Raw genomic sequence first — 22,056 nt, 5'->3', positions numbered from 1 at the left:
CTACATTTGCACAGTATACAGTTGACATTTTTATTTTGTTATGCTTAGAATATCTTGTTTTCTATCCTTTCACTCCCACCCCAACCCCATCCCTCTTCAATTGCTGCTGTGGACTGCAAATTTCCCCATTGCGGGACGAATAAAGGTATTCTGATTCTGATTCTGATTCTGATTATATCGTACAGCCGAACGCTGGCGCGAATGGCTGCCACTGCTCACCCGCACACAAAAAATCCGGTGACTGTAAAGTGTCCTTGTCAGTTTTGAAAAATGCTTAAAAATTAATTGGAACATTATTATTATTATTATTATTATTATTATTATTATTATTTCAAGCTCAGATAACCCCAGAGCAATATAGCTTAGAAATTAACTATTTCTTCTAATGAAAGAAGATATTCTAAGCTTTCTCACGCTGCATTGAATGTTTATGGAGTCCTAAAACTCAATATTCTGTAGGTCCTTAAATTCGAGTGACAATGACAAAAACCCTGGCACTGGACTGGACACATTTTGCACGTCCGGTTAAAATCAATGTGCCTTCAAAGGCAGTGCATTTTATTTAAAAAAAATCCCAATATGACAAATTTTACATTTTTTAAAATACAGTAAAGTCTCGTTATATCGATATCGGATATATCGATAGTCCCGGTTATATCGATACTATTTCTATGCACGCACGGAGAAAATTACATGCAAACAGGGTCGGATATATCGATAGTCCCGGTTATATCGATATTTTTTCGGACTCCCTTGAATATCGATATAACGAGACTTTACTGTATATAAATTATTTGCATGCTGTTTGGTAGTAGTATTAGGTATTGGGTGTGCGCGCTTGCACAAAATATATGTCAATTAAAAACCCGGGCACTGGAGTGGACACATATTTGCACATCGTCTGTCAGTGAATGAGTCAATTATTGCTGGGAAAAAAAATTGAGGAGAATTTGATGATCTTGTTTGCTGGAAGAGCTGAAATATTTCCATCATAAGCATTTCAATAACTCAAAGAAAATATGAAGTGATTGAGTTAAAGGCCTCCTGTCCCAATACTTTTACCCACATTTCAAAGCTCGCCAGGGCCCCGCTATGCCAGGCATTGGGGTTTGTCCGGCTTTGTGGCAGCTCCTCAGCTCAAAGGCGAATACGCGGATGTGACAGTCATGGCCGCGCTTTCCCGTCCTCGTCTCTGTTGACAGGCCGAGCTCCCGCCACTCATTAGGCGAACTTAACGCACTAAGTGAGCGCTTAAGATCCGAGCCTGCTCAACTGATGAATTGCCAGAGACGCTTCTCGTCTGCGTGGCGATCCCGATCTCTGTCCCCCCGCCGTGACTATGAGATGAGTTCTTTTCCCGGCCAGCGCGGAGGTCACTGCAAGGACATAAAGGGAGAGAAAAGGAAGCAGGACTCAGACGTTTTCAACTTCCCGGCACTGCATTTGGCATGAATGTTCTTTGGCGCTGTGCTTGAGTGCAATGCTAATGAGCATTAAAAAGATAACCGCTGGAGCAGGCAAGGAGGGCTAAGAGCGGCTTGACACTTTACTGGCTGCCTCACGATTTGGCCAGCGTGCTCCACTAGTTGGATGTCCTGTTGCGGACATACTATTCTTCACTCATGCCATTGAGGGAAACTACAGTGGCTCCTTGACTAGCCAACGCTAACACCAATGAAGTTTATGTTAGCTGCCTGTGATTAGCTCATTCAAAAATTTCTTCGGTTTTGTTTTTCCATGCTTGGGTGCCGATAAAACGCTTGCCATGGCCTCTGGCAACGATTTTCCCTTCCACGAGGGGGTAGAATTTCCCGTTTTTTCCATGTAAGCGCTTTGTTACAGCTTCAGCTGTTGTTAAAGTGCTATTTAAACCAATATTGCATTGTATTTTGGACAGCCACCCTCATTTCAAGCTCATATAACTCCAGACCCATGTAATTTAGTAATTAACTCATTTTTTTTTCTGATGAAAGAACATATTCTAAGGTTTCTTACGCTGCGTTGAATGTTTATGTAGACCAGGGGTGTCAAAGTCATTTTTTGCCACGGGCCACATTGTAGTTATGGTTTCCTCTCGAGGGCCGTTATGAATTTGGGCAACCCATTAGAATGTTTAAATCCCTTCAAATATTACATATACAGCACACATCAAATTAATGAATAACTCGTTTTCAAATCTGAAGTCAAGAATAATGACTTTTATTGTGGTTGACATCCAAAAATATGAAATTTTGGCTCAGATTTTAGCAATCATCATGGAATTGAACAAGTTTGATTTGCTTTCGCGGGCCGAAAAAAAATGATGTGGCGGGCCACATTTGGCCCGCGGGCCTTGACTTTGACACCTGTGATGTAGACCTAAAATGCAACATTCTTTGGGTCCTGTAATTCGAGTGACAATGACAAAAACCCTGGCACTGGAGTGGACACATTTTTGTCTGGCAGTGAATGAGTTAACATCAATGATACTGTGCCTTCAATGGCAGAGCATCATATTAAAAAAAATCACCATTGTAACAATTTAATTTTTTTTTAAATGTCAAAATTATTTGCATGCTGTTTAGTAGTAGTATCTGGTAGTGGGTGTGCGTGCATGCACACATCTAGTTGATTTTCTCTTTTTTGTTGATGCAATTTTTATTTTGCGTCATGTGCTTACTATTTAACATATGCACCATCCATTTTGGAGACAATTCCAAATGTTTAAGTGCGCCCTTCGGTTGTGAAAATATAGTTCTATTGTTTCTGGACTGCTGCCGACTTGATGTGTGTTACGAGAGATGTTGGGAGATTCTGTTGAAGTTGTCAGAAATGCCACAGCGAACACGCCACGGTCAGAATTGGTCGGAAAGAATTTTTGACAAATCCCAAAAGCCGAAGCTCGTAAGCCTTCGAAAACGTCAAAAACGTTGGCAGTTCCGCGTGGATACGGCAAGATAAAGTTCTGCACGGCATGTGAAATAGTTCTCTGGGAATGTCAAAGGGAATTCATCCGGACTGAGACAAAAAAATCTTCCACGTTGGATCGTCCAAAACTATCAAATCAGTCGTGACGGTGCAGGTGTATCTTTATCTCGCATAATTTAACTTATTGGCAGGTTTGGAATATTGTTGAAATTTGCGGTCTGGAAGATGGAGGGATGGATGGCTGTATTTATATTTACTTATTTATTTATCTATTTTTTTGTTTGTTTATGTTATTTGATTTTATTCAATTTTATTTGACTGTATTTTATTTGACTTTCTTTTATTTTTAATTTAATTATATTTTTAATTTAATTTAGTTTAATTTTGTTTATTTTTTATTTTATTTTATTTTATTTTATTTGTAATGAATTTATTTGTAATTAATTTAATGTAATTTAATTTAATTTAATTTAATTTTGTTTGTATGTTTTTTTGTTTCCTTATTTAGATATTTATTTGTTTTTTTGTTTGTTTATTTTTAGTTACTTCTGTGTTGCCTCCCAACACCCAAAGTTGAGTTGCTTTTTTCAACAGTTTGTGGGTTGTTCCTCCAAATTGTTTTTTGTGTTATTTTATTTTATTTTATTTTATTTTATTTTATTTTATTTTAATTGTATATTATTCTACTTTATTTTATCATATTTCATTTTATTTTATTTATTTGTATTTAATGTAATTTAATTTAATTTTGTTTGTATGTTTTTGTTTCCTTATTTAGATATTTATTTGTTTTTTAGTTTATTTATTTTTAGTTTACTTCTGTGTTGCCTCCCAACACCCAAAGTTGAGTTGCTTTTTTCAACAGTTTGTGGGTTGTGCCTCCAAATTGTTTGAGGTATCCGTTAAAAGTAACTAAATATTTTGGACATACTATATTATTTGATCCGCTGCATAAATGCAAGCTTTCATTGAAGCCGAAACTTTTCATCCTTCCCCTCATTGTGCACTGAGTGTCATTAATGGCTAAAAGTTATCATCTGCCAGCGCTTTGAATCTGGAGCGACAAAAGAGCGGCGAGTGCTGGGTGGGTGCTGTAATAGACCGAGAAAAGAGCACGCTGCAGATGCGGGAAGTTCAAGAAAAAAGAAAAAAAATGTTCTTGTCAGATGGTCCAAACATCCATTCACCCTCAGGCTTTAATTACTGTGCGAGGATAATGATTCAAATCCAATCACATCTCTCATTCTCTCTCTCTCTCTCTCTCTCTCTCTCTCTCTCTCTCTCTCTCTCTCTCTCTCTCTCTCTCTCTCTCTCTCTCTCTCTCTCTCTCTCTCTCTCTCTCTCTCTCTCTCTTAATTTGTAGCTTCCATTATGAAGGCAAGCACTTTGTCCCCACGCGCCCGCCACCCTCGAGTCACACCAGGCGTGCATTGCCTATGCAGATCAGCGCATAAAATTAGAGAATTAGCTCCCGCCATTCTCAGCCTCGATGTCAATCATCAGTCATTTCATTTATTTACAGCGGAGAGATGTTGAAGCGGAACCATCTCAAAATATTTGCCAAGTGGTTCTGTTCGTCAACTGATCCAGTTTGTGACTTCCAATGATGAATACATTAGTTTAGTCACCCTTGTGTACAAAGTCATTTTTTTTGCCGCGGGCCACATTGTAGTTACGGTTTCCTCTCGAGAGCTGTTATGAATTTGATGGAACCATTAGCATGTTTCATCTCCTCCACATATTACATACAGAACGAACAAAAAATTAGCGAATGATGACTGTTAATGTGGTTTTAATGGGACAATTTGAAATTATGGTTCGGGCTTTTGTAAGCATCATGAAATTTCACAAGTTTAATTTGCTTTCGCGGGCCGAATAAAATGAGGTGGTGGGTTATAGTTGGCCCACGGGCTTCGGCTTCGAAAACCTGTGGTTTAGTATATCACATTTTCAACTGGAAGTGGTTCAGACAAATAGGTTTGAACATGTATTCAATTTTTAGTATTCATCTTACAGGTATGTTTGAAAATACTTGCTTAGATATTGTGGTTTGGAAAAGTGATTTCTTTGGGTGTTTGGATTGGATTGGATTTACCTTTATTAGTTTTGCAGTGGAGAAATTAACATTTCACAGCGGCAAAATTATGAAAAGAAGATGTTTGATTTGTTGTTTAGATTGTCACATCACACAAAATTCGGTGCATCTGGACAAATCAGGCAAATTCCTTGAAAATGGCTGGCCAAGTTGAAAATTTTAACACCAGCTTGCTGTGAATAAGTTCAAAAGAACAAAGTGCTCCTAGATAATTGACATTTTTTTTCTCTTCCCAAGTAATATATTTAATGTTATTGTAATCCACTGTAGCATTCAGCGGAATTTGAGGATTAAAGTTTTGCTTTATTATAAAAAAAAAGATTTATTTAAGTAATGACTCCATTGAAATGCATTGCACATCAACATGTAATGAAGAGTGTAGCACATTTTAAGAAACTCTAGCATAGGAGATGAGTCATCATCTCATAAAGGGATGAGATGCATCTGTACATTTCGTTCTTGCTTGAGGACATCACCTGGTTGTTGTGACAAGCACGACTCAATGCTGAATGTGTGGCTGCATGTGTGTGTTTTCTGTTTTTGGCTGCGGCGACCCTGAACGCGTAATGGATTCCCGCGCAGTGAAGGACAATCATAGCTCATGGCCAGTCCAAGCTCAACCCCGCCACCCCATCCCCCCCGTGCTCATCTCGTCTCAGCTCAGCTCCTCTCCAGCCCGGCGTCTAGCCATCTGGCCGCATACACCCACTTTCTTTTGCTTCCTCATCCAGGCACACACACACACACACACACACACACACACACACGGCCGTACACACATCAGTGAAGTTCCACACCATTCAAAAGCTCATGCAAAGTACATCCAGACGTGCTGATGTCTGCACAAAAACATACTAAAAATATAAAAATAAACTCCCTCGCAACCCAAACTTTGTGAGTTTTCAGCAGTGAATGACTTAAAGGACAACCGACGTCTTGATCTGAAAACTTCGTGTAGCACCAAGTTGTGTCCATAATATGTAAAATGGCTTCAAATGACTTCTACTGAGTGTATTTTACAACGATTCCACCGCATATAGCTATATTTTACGTTTTAAGACTCGCGCTGAATATTCCGGAAGTCTTGTTTTTGAGTTGGTGACAAGTCCGTATCTGACGTCACTGAAGAAACGCTTCCGGCAGGCACTCGGAATGTCTTTTTCAGTGGTTATACATTTTTTTTAACCAAGTAGCACAGGAAAAAAATGCGAACATGGACAAAAGGCAAATGCTGCCCCCTCGTGGAAGGGAAAAAACATTGCCAGAGGTCTGACCAGCACTTTATTGGCACCCCTGCAAGAAAAATCAAAACCCGAACTAATTCGGGAATGGCGCTCTGTTATATTTTCAATTCCCGTAAAATTTCAGGAATGGGAACAACTGAGTTAAACAGCATAATATTATGTAATTTTTAAACATTAATGCAATGATAAAAATGAAAAAAAAAATGCATAATGATTCAGTAAATTCACTGAGTAATATCTAGTTAAATGTGAATACAAACCATTATGTGTTAAAATTTAAAGACACCTAAATTGTATATGACATGATCTATCTATCTATCTATCTCTCTCTCTCTCTATCTCTCTATCTCTCTCTCTCTCTATCTATCTCTCTATCTCTCTCTCTCTCTCTCTATCTATCTATCTATCTATCTATCTATAGTTTTTTTCGTGTGCTTCTTTGTTTATGTAGTCATTTTTATTTATGTATTTATTTATGTTTTATTTCTATTTTCCTTTTTTAGTGTGTTTGTTTATTTTTTGTTTATATTAATAAAAACAATAATAATAATAATAATAATAATAATAATAACAATAATAAACTCTCAAAACTTTCAAAACTCTCAAGGACACTTTACAGTCACAGGATATTTTTTCTGCAGGTGAGCAGTGGCAGCCACACATACCAGCGTTCACTCAACCCGGAAGTAACAAAGTTAAAAAACAAAAACAAAAAGACTTATTGAAAAATAATATGACAATACAAAGACACGTGGAGTCATTCATTCTTCAGCACTTTATGTACCCTCTTTGTGACATAAAGCAGTTCTAGATGAAAGAGGAGAGGATCAAAGCGTCCTTTTCAGCAGTGGATCATGGACATCATGATGGAATCTGCACGTCTACGACAAGCTAAATTTTTATGAAGTCGTTTGAGTATTTATGTGTATTTTTATTTATTTATTTATTTATTTATTTATTTATTTATTTATTGATTGCTTATCCCTACAAGTAGCCACATTTTGAGTACACTTCAGTCCTGTAGGTGGCACTAGTGTGTATTATAGAGGAGACTGCCACATATAGCTTTATTCGTCCGAGCCCCAAATCGGCCCCACTGCAACCAAACAAATTCCTGGTTGTCCACCCTTGACGACTCAAAAAAAGAGACCGTAATCAAAATGATAACTGAAGCTCAGAGCTGCAATGGAATGGCTGTCGCACCCTCTTTTTCATGGTCAATGATTTGCCTGAATTCGATGCTATAGGCCAAAAAAACATAAAAAGAGGTTCTTAATTTTGTTTCATCTATCTATCTTGGATATCTGTTTCTGGCCAATTCCACAATTGCAATCTGCCGAAGTACAGAGCCTGGATGTTGCCCAGAATGCCTGCTTCAGAACAAAATGGCTGACTTCCTGTTTAATTTCAAACATGAACCCGTGAGACTTTTTTCATGGGTCCTCTCATGATAAACTTGTCCACCCAATTTAGTGTCGATTGGTGGAACTACTGTCAGGGGCCTTCAGTCATGATGAGCCCCCTCCAAAATCATTTTGGAGCAATAATCAACACCACAATATTCAAAATGACTTCCCGGACAATGAAATTGAGCTAACCACAGCCACGATAAGAAATTCGGTATGCAGCTCAGTGACAATGTTTTGGGTCGGATCTCATTTGATGGAGCAGCTGTCCCGAATGTTGTGTCCCACTAGCGACTGCGCTATTGACAAATTACCTGAACCAGGAAGTGGATTTGTCTGCATTCGTCCCATTCTGTATGAAATTGGAGCACTGATTTGGTGTTGGTGTGACAAAATAAACACTTGGCGTCTAATGATCGACGGGCACCATGCAGGCATGCTGATATTAAGCCGAAATTAATTACACAAACACAAGAAGATAAGCATATGCGGCAGGAATGAAACAACCCGGTATCAATCAAAAATGCCACAGGACTTTTTTTTTTAATCTTATTTCTTTTATTTTAGAAAAAAAACTGCAGCGCGGTCTGTTATGGCAGAATTCTCAGACTGTGTGCAACTTGCATTTTCGATGCATATTCAGTGCAATAAACACATAGAAACAAAAATTAATCTAAAAATTGCAAGCATCAATTTAATAACTATAACGTGATATAGTGGAATGGCTTACGTTAAAGAGCATATTTCATAATTTCAACGGAATCAATGAGGTGGGGGAAAAAAAGAGTAATTAAAGCCGTGAGCAAGTTTTCAACACTCTGTCAACGTCCAAAGAAACGCGCTCAGCTCACTAAACGTGTGCATACGAAAAGACGCCAAGGTTGCTAGAATTACATATTAGACCGTTATGAAAAATGAAATGTTGTCGGTTTTAGACGGTTTTAAGAATAAGGATAAGAAATAAATAATAATAATAATAATCTAATAACTGTATAAAGGGCAAACGCTGCCCCTTGTGGGATGGAAAAACATTACCAGAGGTCTGACAAATGCTTTATCAGCATCAGAAAAAGAGTGAATTCATAAATTCTATGTGTCTGGAGTTATATGAGCTTGAACTGGGGGTGACTGTCCAAAATACAATGCAATACATAGATATTGGTTTATGTAGCGCTTTAATAACAGCTGAAGCTGGAACAAAGTGCGAACACGGAAAACGGGGAAATAATGCCCCCTTGTGGAAAAGAAAAAAAACATGCCAGAGGCCATGACCAGCGCTATATCAGCACCCAAGCAAGAAAAAAACAAAACCCGAACTAATTCCGGAATGGTGCTCTACGTCATATTTTCAATTCCCGAATAAATTTGTGAATGGCAGTGAATTAGTTAAATAGTTCCTTGGCAAATTGTTATGCTTTCTTTCACGCGACACAAACATCAATCGTCAAAGTTGTCGCATATATCAGGTCTATTTATTTTTGCTTAATTTCTTTTCCTCCATCCACTAAACCCCCTTTAGCCTGTGTGAGGTTTGTGTTTTTACTGTGCGAGTGGACTGACAGACCTGCGCGGCCCCCTTTTTCCACCTCATCCCCTGCTTCCCATCCATTAACTTTTCCTCAGTGTGAGCTTGTAATCATTGTCCAGCTGTGGTGTGCTTCCACCACGGGCTAGTTAAGGGAACAAGGCCACACACTGACATCACGGGACTTTGCGATCCTGCTGTTCGACGCCGTCGTGCAATGTAGTCGTACATGTGTGTGTGTGTGTGTATATGTGTGTGTGTGTGTGTGTGTGTGTGTGTGTGACAAGGTGTTTGCACTTTTTTTTGTATTCGCATATATGTTGTTGTTTTTGGTCTTTTTTTTTTTTTTTTTGCCTCGCCTGCTGTTTGCATCTCTGCGGCTTTAATTAGTATGCGCTTTTGCATCTAGGTCTTTGTGATTTGGCGCTGCACGCTGGCGAGGCAGAAAAGATGCAAAGTGTGTGTATGTGCGAGTCATTCAGCCCCAGATGGAGTTAGTTACACAACACAACTCAACTCAACCCCCTCCCTGTCGCATCAATGGGTGGCATTTAGAAACATGAGCAAGTCAATTGGCAGTGAATCGTGTAGCACACGCCTAAAGAGCACATGGCGGGCGAGTGATTCACATCAACATTGACCCAAATGAGCACCGCGGTGCCACTGCAATCAGAGGTGGCGAAAGTACTCACACTTTTACTTCAGCACAGGTTGTTAGGCGAATAGTATAAATGGCAAAGTTCAATTGTGTTATTTTTGTCCCTTGTTTTCCAAAAACTTTCATATTTGAGTTAAGCATTGATGCTTTAAAGGACAACCGACACCATTTTTTTTGTTTCCTAACTGACATCAGAAAAACGTTTTGTAGCATCTAAAATACCCAAAACGGTTAGAGTTAAAGTGTCCCAAAACTACTTCAAAATGACCTCGGAGATGCCGAGTTTCAGAAAGTCCCGCCCCCTTGTTCGTGACATCACGCCAGGACGTCTTGCCTTGCTCTAGAATCAAAACAATGGCTTCAGATTCGAAGAAGATGCTTTTTTTGTTACTCATCCAGTTATGAATATGATTCATATAGTTCTGAAGAGGAAAGCATACGTGTTTGCAATCGATTAAAGGAGTCCTCCCATATCAGTTCGAGCCGTCAATGACAGCAATGTAGCATTCCCGAAATTGATAAGATGGCGCCCAAGCTCCGTTGGAAATGGGCTGATTTGTCTGCTTGGAATTTGTGTCAGCGAATATCAAATAGTAGCCTTGGTGCAACACACAACGATTCACCATCGCGTTATTTATGTGTTTTTCTTCTAATTTCGCCATCAACACGCATCAACACGAAGTTTTCAGACCAAACAAAGTACCCAAAATGCATTGTGTGACGCTTTCTCGGTCAGGGGCGTTCCTGACGTGACGTCACGTCAGGCATTGACATCAACTCGAAAACAATATTCAGCGCGAGTCTTAAAATGTAAAATGCCATGGAATCTTTGTAAATTACCCTCAGTAGAAGTCATTTGAAGCCATTTTACAGATTATGGAAACAACTTGTCCGGAGGCGTCGGTTGTCCTTTAAGGCTAATGAGCTAAAAAAAGACTTGTGAAAGTAGAAGTGCTGAGTTATATCCTGAAGTTAAAAAGTGCATCAAGCATAAAGTAGAAAACACAACAGTTCTCTTTACATGAAACATTTTCCTGGTTTTATTTTCCTGCAATCGGCCTGTGTTGGAAAGAACACAAAAAAAAAAACACACACAAAACAATGTGTTTACATAGCTATGCTAGCTAAATCTGAATTTAGCGATTTATACAAAAATTAAAATACTCTCTTATTTGCATGGGCTTAAAATTAGATAGGTAATCTTGGAATGCCCGAGGAATTTAGAAGTGTTGCGGCTTGGAGTTGAAGTGGATTTACGTGCGACAGGAGATGTGAGACAATCTCTTTTCGTCAATGGATGCTACAGCTTCCTGTTTGCTTTTAACATTTAGCTTGTAGTAGACGTGCACATTTCACCATGACGTCCCTGATCCACTGGTGAAAAGGACGCTGTGATATTCTCTTTCATCTAGAACTGCTTCATCTAGCAAAATAGTGCCGAAAGTGCTTACGATTGAAGGACTGTCTGTGTCTTTTGTGTTGCGTATTCATGATGGTGCCACGACAGTGGCTGTCTTTACAGCAGCTCCTGTATTTTTTTCTACTTCTTCCTTTTCTTTTAATTTCATCACTTTGCTGCTGTGAAATGAACATTTTGTCCATTGCGAGACTAATAAAGGCTAATCCAATCCAATGTAGGCCGATTTTTAATGTTATTTTATGTCATATTACAATTTAAAACCAACAATTTGAGACCACTAAAATCACTCCACTTCCTCAATATTCTACATTAGCCGGTTTACAATAAGCACAAATCTGACTCTTTAGAAAGCACATTCCATACTAAAATTGACATATGTGATAAAACTAAATTGTTGCTGTGGAATGTAAATTTTGCCCACAGCGAGACTAATAAAGGCTAATCCAACCCAATCTATAGGTCATGTTTTGGGCTCACATTCTCACACAAATATTTTCAGTAACCAAGCACAGTAAAGGCCGGCAGTAAAAGTAAAAACTTTTTTTTTTGTAGAAATCTGTTGTTCAGTCACAAAATATTTGGACCACTTCCTGGAATGGACAATGGGCTAAGGTCACCTCCCTACTGAGGAGCGGACTTCGGTTGCGGCGATTTAAAAGTGGTCCTCACTGTGAAATTTGAGCATGCGGGGAGCATCAACTTGACGCGCCGTCAGAGACGTCTCCTCCTCTGCAAGAAGACTTTTGGCAGAGACGAGCCGACCCGACCCGTTTAATAGTCCTCGGCGCGCCTGCTCACAGAGGACTCCATTTTCAAGATGTTTTGTTAGTTCAGAACCATGGACAGCGTCTGGGCCCGCTCACGTTGGCAGGGGGGCTCCAGAGAACAAATGCTGGCTGTTCTTCAATGAGCAGTGGACTTGTGGACTATTTTCTTTCTCGAGGAAGTTAGCATTTAGCACGTCAAGCTAGCTAACCACGCGTAGGCTAATGTACATTCAGAAAACAGTTGGACAATTAGCTGCTCTTCACGTGTGAGGTTTTCACGTAATTTGTCAAGGATTCTGTAGGATGAGTAAAAATTACACAAAGTAGTTTGGAAATTCTACATTTGAAGACTAATTGACCCAAATACTGCGCACATATGAATTGCGCAAGCATGTCAGCTGATAATGTACATTTTAATCTGTTATTTAATCACATGAGCACACCTGGAAGTTTACTTTAACTTTCTCTCTTTAACTTGGTCCTTATATTTGGGGACCATTCAAATGTTAATTTCATGGTTCTTGAAATATCTTTTTTAACGGGCCATAGTCGTATTGACAACCATTTTCAGTTAGCTTGTTTTGAGCTAACTGTTGTACTTTAATATTGAGCCACAACAGGTCTCATAACTACTGTATCTATTTCTATATTATAGTTGGATTTTTTTTTCAGTCATTGGGGATGCACATTATACTCTGGTGCGCCTTATATACGAGGACAAGTTTAAAAATACACCATTCATTTGGTGTGCGGCTTATACTAAAATATATTAGATGTAGTTATCAAGATTTTCATGTTTAAAAAAAAACACCATGTAAATGAGGCTAATTTGATATGAATCCATTTTATATATACTGTATTTACATTTTTTTCTTTTTGAACATGTGTTATATGAGCAGACATGGGTGAGAATGCAGAAGCAGTCAGTCAGTGACCTCGAGCTGGCATTGACAGGATATATCCGATCCTCGCGTTGGCACATTTCCATTACTGAGTTGTTGTTTTTTTCTTTTGGCCACATTTAGAAAGGGCTTGATAGCCTGATGGCACATATGCCAACAATGTCACATAATTGCAAAACAATCTGAATTGTGGTTTATGGGGTGTAAACCCAGCCAGATTTTTATTTAATTTATTTTTGTCTTCAACCAAGAGAGGCAGTGCAGTGTCAAGGTATGCTTTGCAGGAGAGTACTGGAGAGACAAAAAGTAACTTTACAAGCATCTCTCCACAGCCCCTGTTCATGCCTCTCAACCTGTCTCGCCGATTAACCCCATGTCGCCCTCGGTCCCTGCTGGTTCAACACTGAAAACCCTCACATGCTGGTTGACCACTGCGCATGTCAAACAGCAACAAGCAAACACACATAGACACCCACACACACACACACACACATACAAGAAACGAAAGTATAGGCCGACAATTTGATTTTTTTTTTAATCTTCTTGACACAAGCTGTGCCACGTAGGTTGAAGCCGCTCCCACTGTGAGCTCAGAGTTTAGGAGTTTTCTTCACATTATATACTCTCACAGTTTGTCTTGTATATCAGTCACAAGCAGAGTGCCAGTTTTGTGCACACATCCTATCATAATGCTCTTTTTGTTCACTACTAAGCCTTGGAAAGCCGTTCATCCAATTTCTATAGGCCTTTCCCACATTAAGGTCACAGATGCACATTGTTGTGTGCTGGCAGTCTTGATGTGCTTATTTTAACTAATTCAATGCCATTCCCGAATGTATTTGAAATTTGAAAATATGACGTGCAGCGCCATTTTTGAATTTGTTTGGGTTTTGTGTTTTCATTCTTGGGTGCCGATTAAGCGGTGCGCATGCCCCCTGGCAATATTTTTTCTTTTTCACAAGGAGGCAGCATTTGCCTTTTTTCCATTTTAGTGCTTTGTTGCAGCAGTTAAAGCACTATATAAATCGATATGTATTGTATTGTATTTTGTACTGCCGCCCCCATGTCAAGCTTAGATAACTCCAGACTAACTAAGGAATTAACTCTTGTTTTTCTAATGAAGACAGTCTCTGGTTTCTTACGCTGCATTGAATATTTATATAGTCCTAAAACTCAATATTCTGTGGGTCCTGGAATTTAAATGAAAATGACAAAAACCCTGGCACTATAGTGGATTCATTTTTGCACGTCTGGCAGTGAATGAGTTAACATCAATGAAAATGTGCCTTAAATGGGAGAGCACTGTATTAAAAAACACCTTTTGAACAATTTTATATTTTTTTTAATGTATAAATTATTTCCCTGCTGTTTAGTAGTAGTATTAGGTAGTGGTTGTGCATGCGTGCGTGCACTCGTCTATGTAATTTTTTTGTTTTTGCTTCAAAATTTTAATAATGTTGACCCTTATATTTGCTTTGGAGGTTGCTAAAGCTATTAGCCCCAGGTAAAAAGGGGAAAATATGACAAGATTGAGAAACATGAGAGATACTATTTCCAGAGCAACTTTCCAACAACTTTTTCAAACAAACCCATATGACACATTTGTGATTCCTTTCCTATGATATCAGAGCCAAAGGTAAACATGGCTAGTTAAAAAAAAAATCCCATTTCATGAATGCATGTGGACATTGTCAAGCAAATACAGTTAGACCTCAACTTACAAACACCTTATCTTACAAACTTTTCGTCTTACAAACGTCAAATTTATGAAAATTAAACCTTGTAATAAGCACTATTTTTATAATACACACCCACCACGGCTGACAGAGTGATCTTCGGCAGAAGCACACGACCAAACAGCACCAGAGGTTAAGTTACCAACAGTCCTTATGCAAGGTGACTCTCCTTCCATAAGCCATCAACGACCATCAAAAAGTTAAATAAAACTTTATTTCACAGCACAGTTCATTTCTTTAATTACAGTCCTCATGTAATGCACCTCTCTTTCCAAACAGCAATTCCTTTTGACCTTCGACCTCCAACGCCATTCCATCAAGCCATAAATGACCATCACAAATGTAAATAAAGTGACTTTATGATACAATGCAGTGTATTTCTTTCATTACAATACAATAGCGCATTTATTATACATAGAATAAGGTATGTTGTGTGTAGTTGTAAGGCTTATTTAGTTGAAAAGTATACTTTATGGAAACCCGGGAACGGATTATTCCCATTTTAATGGTTTCCTATGGGATTTTTTTTTTAGATACACACTTTTCGCCTTACACACTCTGGGAATCAATTAAGTTCGTAAGTTGAGGTCTCACTGTACAATATGTGGTCAACAGGACTTTTTCATGACAGGGTATGACCAAAAAATGAAATCATACCAGTATGAGGTTGTATTGTTGTTGAAGGATCTCCTTCATGTGTTCCAAGGGGATAAAACCCTGGGCAGAGACTCTAACCTCATATTTCCAGCCTGGCATTTGTTGAATGACCACTGAGGGTACCCACAGTTAGTGAGTGCTCTCCGGTTGATAAAGCGTCTCTTTCGTAAGAAACTATGGGTGAAACTGGTGAGCCCATCAGGGTCTGATGTGATCCGGTTTCAGTTTGGTTCTTTCATCAGCCTCGTCCTCACCACTGAGACTGCTGCTGGGGTTGGGACAGATGTAAAGAGAGAAGTCACATCGTATGATGCCAAAGTTTCCTCAGGTTCCAATATGAGGTCTTTGATCCTCTCTACAAACCCTGTGGTGTTCTCTACGTGGTATTCTGTGTTACCAACCAACGGAGCTAAAATAGTTTTTAAATATTTGGCTACATTGTATGTAGAGGAGTCAATGCTACAAACAATGGGTCGGAGGGGGAACCCTTCTTTATGTATTTTTGGCAGGCCATAGATACATGGCGTGGCCTCTCCCGGGTATAATCTAAAATACATCTGTTTATCTATATGATTTATCAATAAGTTTGTAATCGCTGATAATAAGTTTCTATTTCTGACTGTTTGTTGTTCCACTCCTGTACGACTGTTTGTTGTTCCACTCCTGTACCCCCCCAAGGGGATAAAACCCTGGGCAGAGACTCTAACCTCATATTTCCAGCCTGGCCCACCCCCGTCTCCTTCCCGCCATCTTTCCCCTACCTAGCGCTGAGCCGGTCGATGATGCCCTTTGGCTTGATGCGACGAGAGCTGGCATGCGAAGGCTACCCCATCGAGCTGCGATGCCCAGGGAGCGACGTCATCATGATCGAGACAGCCAACTACGGGCGCACGGACGACAAGATCTGCGACGCCGACCCCTTCCAGATGGAGAACGTGCAGTGCTACCTTCCCGACGCCGTTAAGATCATGTCGCAAAGGTTCGTTTGCACTGTATCCACCTTCACTTTCAATTGACATTGAGTGCAGACACTGTACAAGAAAATAGTGCCTTGCCAAAAAACAATTAGTAGTTTGCGATTATGCACGACTGCACGACATCATTTTTTTTTACAATACAATACAATACATACGGATTTATATTAAAGTCAAAGTCAGCTTTATTGTGAAATATGCTAATACACATGACATACAGCACAGATGAAATTACTGTCCTCTCGGACCCAGCGTGCAAGGCACTTATAATGACTTTAGCAAACATAATAAACACGAAAACGCCAATTTGTCAGGAGAGAGAGGGGAGCTGCTGCGTGTTCACGCCCCGCCATCTTGGGAAAAAAACAAAAAGCGCTTTAACAACAGCTGAAGCTGCAACAAAACGCTTAACATGGACAGCTATCATGTACATGAAATAAAGCAGTCACAAAGATAGTAGAAAGCACCAGGGAGTGAAACCAAGATCAAGTCGGAATCATACTGAGTCAAATGCCAAAGATTGAGTTTTGAGACAGGTTTTAAAGATGGGCAGTTAGGGGGCTTGCCGAATTTTCAGTGGCAGATCATTCCAGAGAGTGGAATATTTTTGAATATTCAGGTTGCCTTGGAAAGAAAAGTTAATTTGCTTAACATATTTTTTATTGCGTAGATGGTGGTCTCTCAAACCCCAGAGCTAATTTTAGATAAAGACTTGTGCCCACTGCCTTACTGTATTGTAATGATGCGCAGATGGGAGATACATTGAGGTATTCTTTTTTTCCTCTTGGTTGGTGCTTGGTGTTAAATGAATAAATACATACATACATACATACATACATGCATACATGCATACATACATACATACATACATACATACATCCATACATACATACATACATACATACATACATACATACATACATACATACATACATAAATAGATGAGTGGATAAATGGGTGGATGAATAAAAAAAGTGGATAAATAAATTGGTAAATGGGTGAAGACAGAAATATATAAATAAATACATAAACACAGAAATACATAAATAAGCAAATAAAACATAAGTAGATAAATAAATAAATAAATAATAATAAATAAATAGGTGTCTAAATAAATAGGTGGATAAATAAAGGGATAAAGAAAGCAATATATAAATAAGTAGATAAACGCATAAATAAATACATACATAAATAAGCAAATAAATACATGTAAATAGGTGGATAAATACATAAATGGGAGGATAAATAAATAAGTGTATAAATAAATGGATAAAGAAAGAAATGTCTCAATAAATACATACACATGTAAATACATAAATATATAAACAAGCAAATAAATAAATACATACATGAATAAATACATGGTTGGATAAGTAGATAAATAAGTGTATCAAGAAATACATAAATGGATAAAGAAAAAAATAAATATCTAAATAAATACATAAATGTGCAAATAAATACATAAATAAACAAACAAATAAATACAAAATAAATACATTCATAAAAGAATAAAAAAAATATATAAGAAAATTGGATCAAAGAAAGTCACATGTGTGATTTTTGAGCTGCTTTCGTTCCCCCCCTGTGAGTGAATCCCTCAAGTCGTCAGCGCCCTTGTGCAAAACAGTGTGAACCCCTCTCAATGCCAACGTGTCCATATATATTTTGGGAGGGGTGGGGTTTTCAAGTGCCTTTGTAGAGATTCTGGCTGAGCATCTGCTTCCTCTGAGCTAGGCTCAGATCAATGCAAACCCCTCTCGCCGCTATCCGTCACGCATGTAATCGAGGCGGCAGGGCTTGAGGGTGTGTGAAGGTAAGAGCTCGGAGGAGAGAAATGAGTGGGCAAAGAAAGGAGAAAAAGCGTGAAATGTGACGGGGAGATGGTGTGAATCCACCAGAGGTTGAAGAGAAAAACGAAGGGAGAAATGCTCCAACACGAGATGATGTGTGCGTGCGTTTCGTGAGAAGGCATGCAGCGCTCTGTTTTAAACGGAGGCGTGGTGTGCATGCCAATGGTTTTCCACCTCCTCCCCGCCTCACCCCCCTACCCCATGGAATGTTTGCCTTCGTCCTTCCACGTTCTCTCACCTCTAATTGCTCCCACTCACGATGCCCCACGAGAGGGAAGCTCTGACGTCAGAGCATCCTTCTTCTCCCTGGGTGCAGCTGTCACATGATCTTGTTGAGTGTGAAAGTACTTCCTTCCCTGCTCATCATCCTTTCATCTTTTCACACTTCTTTCAACTCCCAGAATTTGGGACTTCAATCCAGATGTGGTTTGAGCAATCCTAAAGAGATGAATATTATGAATACAATTCTAAGTGCATAAAAAGCCAATTTTAGATGCTGTATGTATATAACAAAAATATGGCTGCCCAGTTGTTGCCTGGTTAGCATGTTGGCCCCACAGTGCAGAGGTGTATGGTTCGATTCTGTGGGTTTCCTCCCACATTCCAAAAACATGCATGGCGGGTGAATGGAACTACAGACGCTGCCCTACTTACGAACATTTGAGTCACGAACAACAGTACATACGAACATTTTTGTAGTTAACATATGTAGTATTCTCTCCAATTGTACATGTTCATATCTTTAAAGAGCATATATTTTATTAAATGATTATTATTCAGTACAAACCAATACATGTTACTTATACAAGCTTTACGCATATTTATATAAACCTTAAATATACTTAGATAAGCGCTAAACATACATTTAATACAAAATATAGCACTGAAGCAACTAACAAACAAATTCAACTTACGAACGACCGTTCGGAACATATCTCGTTCGGAAGTTGGGGAACGTCTGTCATAAAATTGTCCCTAGGTGTGAATGTGAGCGCAAATGTACGTTTGTCCCTCTGTGATCTGCAATTGGCTGTTATCCAGTTCAGGGTGCCCCCTTCTTCCCCCCCCCCTACAGCCATAAGACAGCTGGGATAGGCTCAAGATCGCCCCGTTGTGAAGATAAGCGGATCAGAAAATTGATGGATGGATGGATGGGGTGGGTGGATGCGATGAGGGGATGGATGGGTGGATGGATGGGGTCGGTTGACGCGATGAGTGAATGGATTTTTGGGCCAGGTGGGCCGGATGGATGAATGGGTAGATATATGGTTGGATGGATGAATGGGTAGATGTATGGTTGGATGGATGGATGGGTTGATGGATGGATGGATGGATGGATGATCCGGTTTGGGCCGGGTTGGCTGGATGGATGGATGGGTGGACGGATGGACAGATCGACGGATGGATGGATGGGTATATGGATGGATGGATGGATGGATGGATGGATCCGGTTTGGGCCGGATTGGCCAGATGGATGGATGGATGGATGAGTGAATGGATGTTTGGGCCGGGTGGGCCGGATAGATGGATGAATGGATTGGCCGGATGGATGGGTAGATGGATGGATAGATGTACTGTACTAATGTACTAATATAACAAAAAGTTTGACATCCTCTCTTTTACCATCTAGGTGTAACAACCGCACTCAGTGCGTGGTGGTCGCCGGGTCCGACGTGTTCCCTGACCCCTGCCCTGGGACCTACAAGTACTTGGAGATACAATACGAGTGTGTCCCCTACAGTGAGTACACTCCCTTTACCGTTTTTACGAGCATCCCGCTTGAGTATCCCACCCTTTCCGCTCTTGCGCCAACCCTTCAAAGTCCTCATGACACTCAGACACGCACACGAGGCCATTCTGTGGATTGCGCACACGATCCGCAAACAGACACTCGAAAAAATGTTTCGTCGTCATTCGAGGGCCACTGCGCTCCTGTTGACATTCACGGGAATTCTTTGTCGTTCCTCTAAAATGAGAGCATTTTTTTATGAAGGGCATGCAACAGGTGTTGATGTCACCATGTTGTTCTTCTTTCGGCTGAATTTAAATTTCAAGTCCATCCCGCTGTCCAATTACTTTTTTTTCTGCTGTCTTATAATCATCTCAAGTGAAACATTATGTTAGATTTTCTATTTAAATAACAAAGTGTTTTAACGCCACTTCTTCTGAATTCCCCAAAGTGAAAAGTACTTCACATTTCGAAATTGACCCCCCCCCCCCAAACTCCATGATATCCAATAGACAGTGTGAAAAGTAGGTTGAATAATGAGCTGGCTAATGTTGGCTCTTAAAAAAACTGCAGAAATGTTAATGTTTGTTTTTGTTAATATACATTAACACATTACAACAGGGGTGTCAAAGTCATTTTTTGCCGCGGGCCACATTGTAGTTATGGTTTCCTCTCGAGGGCCGTTATGAATTTTGGGAACCCATTAGAATGTTTAAATCCCTTCAAATATTACATATAAAGCACACAGCAAATTAATGAATAACTCGTTTTCAAATCTGAAGTCAAGAATGACTTTTATTGTGGTTGACATCCAAAAATATGAAATTTTGGCTCAGATTTTAGCAATCATCATGGAATTTAACAAGTTTGATTTGCTTTCGCGGGCCGAAAAAAATGATGTGGCTGGCCGGATTTGGCCCGCGGGCCTTGACTTTGACACCTGTGCATTACAACATCAGAGAAAGATCAGTACATTTGAGCATTGAACACATAAACAAACAGACCGACAGACAGCAAGGTCGCTAGCAAAGTAGTGAAGTAGCTAGCTAGATAGATAGCTAGCTGTGTTAAGCCTCACTCATGTGAAATGGGCTCACGAAAACACACTTAAGTGTTACTCCACTCATCGATTCCTCCACTGTGCAGGACCACCTGACCGCTGAGGGAGGAGCCCTCTCGGCCCAGATGTGTGGGTGCAAGTGGTGTTAAAGTGAAGGGTGTTTTGGGAGTCGGGAGCGGGTTCTCTATGGGTTTTTTTTTTGCTTTGTTTGTTTTTATCCCTCCCCCCACGTCAGGTGCCAGAGAAGCATGAGGATAACCTGCTTGGCTCTCTTCTACTTTTTCCTCATCACCTCACTCTCAGGTCTCGGATCTATTTCATTCCCTTTCCCTGTTTATCCTCCGTCTGCCCTCTGAGCTCGTTAAATCTACCCCTCCCCCACTCCTCCACCCCACTCATCATTCTTACATTCGGACCCTCCCTCCTCTGCTGTCTCTTCTGTTTCTTCTTTCCAGGTGAAAAGCATTCCAGTGAGGCTGAAAGATACTCAGGGAATTCCAAGTGCTTCTCTTAATGCCTGCCCTTCCCTTCCTTTTCCTCTGCTCACTGCTTTCGCACTCTTAACATTGCCTTGTGTGAGAATGATAAAGTAGAAGACATTTTGCGGTTGTGTTTTCATCCCTGGGAAGTGTAAATGTCCTCTCCAGTGTCCTCCTCCGCACCTCGCGCTCTTCTCCTGTGATGTTACATAACGTAAAATGTAAGAAAAGTCAGTTTTGTGAAGGTTTCGCAACCAGGTTGGTTGGCTTTGTCGTTGTTGGGGTATGTGGTAGAATTGGATTTGGTATCTCCCGAAAAAGAAAGGGACTGACAAGCAGGATGAAGCAGTATTTTGTGTATGTGACGAGATCATTTGGCTGTCAGTATTCGATTTGGCGTTGTGGTGAAGTGGAATGCTATTTTGAAATTGTAACCTCTGTAATTTTAGTAATCGATCAAATTCAACAGATAGGTGGCCATTTTGTTTTGAAGTACACATTTGGGCAATTTTCACGTCTGGTAGTTTGATCAATTTGATTAAATAAGCCCCAAATCAGAATACTGGATGATACATAGTCAGATCAGCAACTCTACACCTCCACCCGTTTGTAATGTGGGCCTACCATGTCGCTAAATGTACCATAAA

General features: G+C 39.8%; 1 protein-coding gene across 14 annotated transcripts in view; it reads left to right on the top strand.

The window, feature by feature from the left end:
- adgrl1a (adhesion G protein-coupled receptor L1a) overlaps window positions 1-22,056 on the top strand; it is a 253,372-nt gene that overhangs the window by 177,282 nt on the left and 54,034 nt on the right. For all 14 annotated transcript variants that reach the window (XM_089018139.1, XM_089018138.1, XM_089018147.1 and 11 more), the window contains 2 exons: window positions 16,083-16,296; window positions 19,772-19,881. In XM_089018139.1, coding sequence (XP_088874265.1) covers window positions 16,083-16,296; window positions 19,772-19,881 — 324 coding nt within the window. The remainder of the gene's footprint in view (window positions 1-16,082; window positions 16,297-19,771; window positions 19,882-22,056) is intronic.

This window comes from Hippocampus bargibanti, linkage group LG17 (assembly GCF_051943395.1).
Source record: "Hippocampus bargibanti isolate YZ-2025 linkage group LG17, ASM5194339v1, whole genome shotgun sequence".
NCBI lineage: Eukaryota > Metazoa > Chordata > Actinopteri > Syngnathiformes > Syngnathidae > Hippocampus > Hippocampus bargibanti.
Note: the sequence above shows the minus strand (reverse complement) of the source record. Positions and strands in the feature narration are given on the sequence as shown.